This window comes from Piliocolobus tephrosceles, chromosome 17, assembly GCF_002776525.5.
Source record: "Piliocolobus tephrosceles isolate RC106 chromosome 17, ASM277652v3, whole genome shotgun sequence".
Classification (NCBI taxonomy): domain Eukaryota; kingdom Metazoa; phylum Chordata; class Mammalia; order Primates; family Cercopithecidae; genus Piliocolobus; species Piliocolobus tephrosceles.
In genome coordinates this window covers 66,585,941-66,591,791 of record NC_045450.1, presented here as the reverse complement: position 1 = coordinate 66,591,791, position 5,851 = coordinate 66,585,941, and the positions used below count along the sequence as shown (strand labels likewise).

At 49.3% G+C, this 5,851-nt stretch overlaps 1 protein-coding gene across 3 annotated transcripts in view; it reads right to left on the bottom strand.

Moving 5' to 3' along the window:
* PLCG2 (phospholipase C gamma 2) overlaps window positions 1-5,851 on the bottom strand; it is a 202,430-nt gene that overhangs the window by 85,250 nt on the left and 111,329 nt on the right. For all 3 annotated transcript variants that reach the window (XM_023226894.1, XM_023226895.3, XM_031934483.1), the window contains one exon: window positions 1,824-1,867. In XM_023226894.1, coding sequence (XP_023082662.1) covers window positions 1,824-1,867 — 44 coding nt within the window. The remainder of the gene's footprint in view (window positions 1-1,823; window positions 1,868-5,851) is intronic.

Sequence of the window (5,851 nt, the reverse complement as noted above, 5' to 3'; positions counted from 1 at the left end):
AGGAGGAGGTGGGGTGAGCCAGGAGGAGGTGGGGTGAGCCAGGAGGACGTGGGGTGAGCCAGGAGGAGGTGCAGAGAGCGCCAGGCAAGGAAATCATAGATGCAGCGGCCTCGAGGAAAAGAAGAGGGAGGGGAGAAGAGGAAGAGGGCTAGGAGACAGGGAATGCAGGCTGGAGGGAGGGATTGCGGAGTGAAAGGTGTGGGGAATGCAGGGACGCGAGCGTGCCTACCCAATGCCCAGACAGGGCTGGACACGCCACCCACCCTTATAGGGAGAGCTGCTGTTGGAGAAAGGAAAGGAGCCAGACCCAAGGGCCTCCTCAGAGGCCATGATCCAGAGTTCCCTGGGTCACTGAGGGCCCTGGAGTGGGGACCAGATGAGGCCCCCCCAGACTCCAGGCCATCCGGGCACAATTAACTGGAGTGTGGAAAACACATCCCTGGACCAAGCAGAGGTCGGGTATCAGGGAGGGAACACTACACTCCGAATCAAGGCAGGACTCCCGCCTTGGCCAGCAGGCCACCAGAAAAACAGGGCCTTATTGGGTCAGCATGAGCCACATCCGAGTTGGATGAGGAGTACATTCTGCTACTTGAGGCCTTCCAGGGAAATGGGTACATTTCCCTGAGCACTTTCAGGAACCTGGAGAAAAGAGGTCTATTTCAAATAGTTTAAGACATCAAACGTTCCCCATGCTTTCTCCCTTTACTAAACACTCAGGGTCCAGGAGTCTGTTGTCTTTAATTATGAGTACATTTCTAACCTTTCCTCGGCAGCCTCATGGTGTAACACTAAGCTTTTCATTAAAATACTATGTGGAAATTATGGCTGGGCACAGTGGCACATTCCTGTAATCCCAGCACTTTGGGAGGCCGAGGCAGGTGGATCACCTGAGGTCAGGAGTTCAAGACTAGCCTGGCCAACATGGTGAAACCCCGTCTCTACAAAAAATACAAAAAAAAAAAAAAAAAAATAGCTGGACATGGTGGATGCCTGTAATCCCAGCTACTCGGAGGATGCGGCAGGAGAATCACTTGAACCTGGGAGGTAGAGGTTGCAGTGAGCCGAGACTGCACCAATGCACTCCAACCTAGGCGACAGAGGGAGGCTCCGTCTCAAATATATATATATTATATAAAAATTAGATTCATTTTATTTATAACTTTGGAGTCTTGGGGTTTGTGATTTCAGAAGTGACAGAAGGAAAAGTTGCTCATCAATGAGGACTGGATCAATGTTCCCCAGACCATTAACTCCAGGGCCAACACTTCTCCCAGTCAGATAGGCTGGGGAAACACAAAACGTCTCAGAAATTCCCCACTTGGGGAATCATGAAGCACGGTAAATGTCCTGATAAGTCCTGCAACACCGACTTTTTAGTAATATTACTATTTATGAGCCCCTCATGGGTGCCAAGCACCATGTGAAGCAGTTTATACACTTGAACTCATTTTAATTCTGTTAAACTTGTTTAACAAGGTATTTTTCACTTATTTGATCATTAACATTAGTTTTTGTAATTAAAAAAAAAAAATTAACCTGTCACATCTCATGAGGCACATTCGGGGAAAGAAGGCCCTGAGGCACACAGGCTTTTCTACAGAACCTTCTGGACCATCCTCCCAGCGCTCCACACCCCCTGTTGCTACTGCTCATCTCTATCCACACCACAAGCGTGGGATGGCCAGTTCCCCAGCAGGGGGCCCCCATCCCTCTGGTGGTCAGCGCCCGCACACACAGGCATCCCCTCCTGCAGGCCGGCTGGGCACCAGCCCATGAGGTCCAGCACAGCCGCCCCGAACAACACGCCAGAGCTGCCTCACCCCAGGATGAACACGGACGAATCCTTTTTGAATTCATCGAGAATCTGAAATGGAAAGCACACACAAAGAACCTTAGACAAGCCACTTAACGAAGAAACGTAAAGATTTTTGTCGTTGTTAAAAAAGCATCATTTTGTCAGATGCAACAAGATCATTCAAAATATCATTTTAATTGGTGTTAGTTGTAAATATTCAACTATAACAGAAACTTAAGAAGCAAAAGGTAGAAGCCCTCCTCATCCCTCCACAGTTTTATTCCCAAGAAGCAATCACCCTTAAGAATTTCATAGGTTTCCTTCTAGAATCTGTTTTAGGGATATTCATTTAATTGCATCATATCATATTATATCATTTACATACATCTCACAATTTTTTGCTGTGTTTCAAGCTTTACATATTATTCTTCAACCTCAAATAACCCTGTTTCCTTTCTTTGAAAAACCATTGTATTCCATAATACGCATGTCACTCAATTTTCGTTACATCTAGTATTATTTAAGTGTCCCTGTGTGCACATTTCTCTATCTTTGGCCACGTGTGCCAGTTTTTCCACAGCGTAGAGTCCTCGGAGGAAAAGCACCTAGACACAGCACATTGTAGGCACACTGGCTTTGATCAATTCTGCCAAGGTGCTCTCCAAACAGTTGCGATCGGCGCCTCCACTGGGGTACACATCCCTTTTTCCACACCCTCACTGCCAGGTTTCTTTAGAGATGGGCTCTCACTGTTACCCAGGCTGGAGTGCAGTGGCACAATCATAGTTCACTGCAGCCTCACTCTCCCGGGCTCACATCATCTTCCTGTATCCGCTTCCTGAGTAGCTAGGACTACAGGCGCGTGACACCATGCCCGGCCAAACCGGCCTATTTTTTTTTTTTTTTTTTTTTTTTTTGTCGACATGGGGGTCTTACCATGTTGCCCAGGCTGGCCTTGAACTCCTGGCCTCAAGAGATCCTCCCTCCTGAGCCTCCTGAGTAGCTAGGATTACAGGCAACATTTCCAATCTTTAATATTTCAAAGATGCACTTCTAATCTTCGAAGGCAAGAGGATGAAAGAAATATTGAACTGCTTCAGCTCTTCTCTTCACAGCCCACTGCCATGCCAACTGTTGCATGATGAAAAGGCTCCTCCACCAAGGGGGGTGCCATGAAGCACCCCTCCCTCCAGCTTCTACTTGCACCAGCCCATTTTCTGGGCATTGTACACAGGCACCCTACACAGCCACATCTTGTCCATTGCTGCCCAGGTAGCCTTGCTTCAACAGTCTTCAATGACACTGAGACTGGATAAGCACTTGAATAACCCCCGCAGAAATGGAAATGTATCCACTAGCACATGATCAATGCTAATGACATAAAACACCTCCTGCCGCGGATGACCCAGGGTCCTCTTGCTGAACTCCTTGCAGCCCAGGACATCATGGGGAACACCAGTGTTCTAGAAAGGGAATCGCAGGCCTCTGGGAAGCATGAGAGAGTCCACAGCAGTTGTGCGGGTGTGTGTTTCTTCTGGAAACATAATCAGCATCTCAAAGGAGTAGGTCCCACCAAAATGTTAAGAGCCACAAACTTAGCCTTTTTATGCAAACTGAGAAGTACTTCCTTTTGTTTGTGTAATTTACAGCATAGGTATTTCTTTTTAAAAAGGGGTGGTGGTACAGATTTTAGACAGGGCATGCTGCTATTTGAACTCATTTACTGCTCAGGTCACCAGGTCAGCCTGGTGCTGAAGGCATCGGGGGTTAGAACTCTTCCAAGCCCAAAGCCCCACACCCAGCTTATTGACATCTGGAGGGAGCCCAGCGTGTGGCCCCCTCACTGACCACCACATGCAGTTCTTGAGCCCTGTCATTCCTTTACATTCCTTTCAACGAAGCACAGAAACAGCCCGCACTGCATTCCCCGACTCGGGGAGCTCAGACAATGGCAGAGGCACCACGACAGCACAGATGCTTCCCAGAATCAGGAAAGACCTCGCTTCTTCTCCGCCAGACCCTGCAACTCCCTGACTGGACACTCTGCTTGTTAAAGCAACGTGTTTGCAGGAATCAGCGGCCCTGGGATGTAGAGCAGGACAGGGAACGAAAAAGAACTGAAAGCCAAGAGCCACAAACGCTGCAAGAGAACAAACAGCGAGGCAACAGAAGGAAGACGGTGCGGCATCCCAAAGGCGAGTTACAACATCAAGGAGAGACTGACCAGCTTTGACACGTGCTGCTGAGTGGACAAGATAAAGACCACGGGACACACTTCTGGATTCACAACACGGAGGCAACGGGTGACGGGCCAAGATGAAGTGATCTAGGAGGCAGGGACGGAAACAAGATGGGAATAGACTCCAGAGACAGCCAGAAGAACGGAAGCGTAGACAGCTCTTGGAGTAGGTTACTTTAAAGGGGGCAGAGAAATGGGGCTGTAGTTGGGGGTATGGGGCACAGGTGGTCAAGGAAGATGTTCTAAAGATAGAAGTTATAGTTAGTATTATACGTAGGATGGTGTCCCCGGGAATACGTGTCCGAGTCCTAACACCCAGTACCCATGAGCATGACCTTCTTCGGAATTAGGGTCTTTGCAATGTGCACTCAAGTTAAGATGGGGCCATGCTGGGCTAGGGTGGCTACAGGACTGCTACCCTGCTACCTCCTGTGACTGACTTCTTACGAGAGAGAGATTAGGAGACAGAGAAACACACAGAGAAAAGGAGGCCATGTAATGACGGAGGCAGACACTGGCACAATGCCATCCACAAGCCAAGGAGCGATGGCGTCCACACACCGAGGAACACGTGCATGATTGCTGGCAGGTCACCAGCAGCCGGGAGACGCCCACACCCCGAGGAACGCTTGAAGCACTGCTGGCAGCCACCAGAAGCCACGACAGAGGCCTGGAAGCCATCCTTCCTTGGAGCCTTCCGAGGTGGTGTGGCCCTGCCAACACCTTGATTCTGGACTTTTAACCTCCAGTACAGTGAGGGAATAAACTTTTGCTGTTTTTAAGCCACAAGTTGCAGTACTTGCTACTTGGCCCCAGGAAATTAACATGGGCTCCATGCACTGGGGCAAGATGGTCACAGTCTCAGTCGCTCCTCCCGCCAATCCCATCAGGTAGTAAAATAAGCCCTATTTCAGAAACAAGAAATAAGCCCAGGGAGGCAAGGACTTTTCTCCTAACAAGTCCAGGAGCCAGAATTTCAACCTAGGCTCACCTTGGTAAATCTCCAGCATCCCACACTGCACGTGCAAATGTACATACAATAAATGAGATTCCAGCGATCAGAGAATATTCTAGATGCTATGGGTGCAGAGTGGAGATAGCAGTTAATTTATGTTCGGCATTACCATGGAGGGTTATGTGGTCAGATTCTACATAACCAAGGGACAGGGGTTGCACTGGGCCTTGTGTCACTCTGGACAACATCCCGGAACCTTCCCACCCCAGCCAAGGGCCAGTGAGGTCAGGAGAAACATCTGTCTCATTAACCACTGGGCCCTCTTGGGTCACACACACATTTACTGGATGAGTGACTAAAGTAAGAGATAAACGAATTTTCTCTGATAGCTAAAAGGCTACAGGGAAAGGTCATCTTTGAGTCGGGCCCCAGGAGAAGTTACCAGCTGGACAAGAGAAGGGGCCATGCTAGGGGGAGGGGGTTACGGAAGCAGGGACCGGGGCACTAAGAAAGGGAGGGAGAGGAATGGAGTTTTCCCACAAGGCTGTGGGCACACGCCCTTTCAAAACTGAAGCTGGTCTTACACACTCAGTGGTACTTAGGCTGTAAGAACCATTTGGTTCTGGAAGGCCAACAGTAAAATCTCATTAATAGAAAAGCTAGCTCAGGCACAGTGGCTCACGTCTGTAATCCCAGCACTTTGGGAGGCCAAGGCGGGTAGATCACTGGAGCCCAGGAGTTCAAGACTAGCCTGGGTAACACGGTGAAACTGTCTCTACAAAAAATGCGAAAATTAGCCTGCATGGTGGCACCCGCCTTTGGTCCCAGGTACTCCGGAGGCTGAGGTGGGAGGGTCATC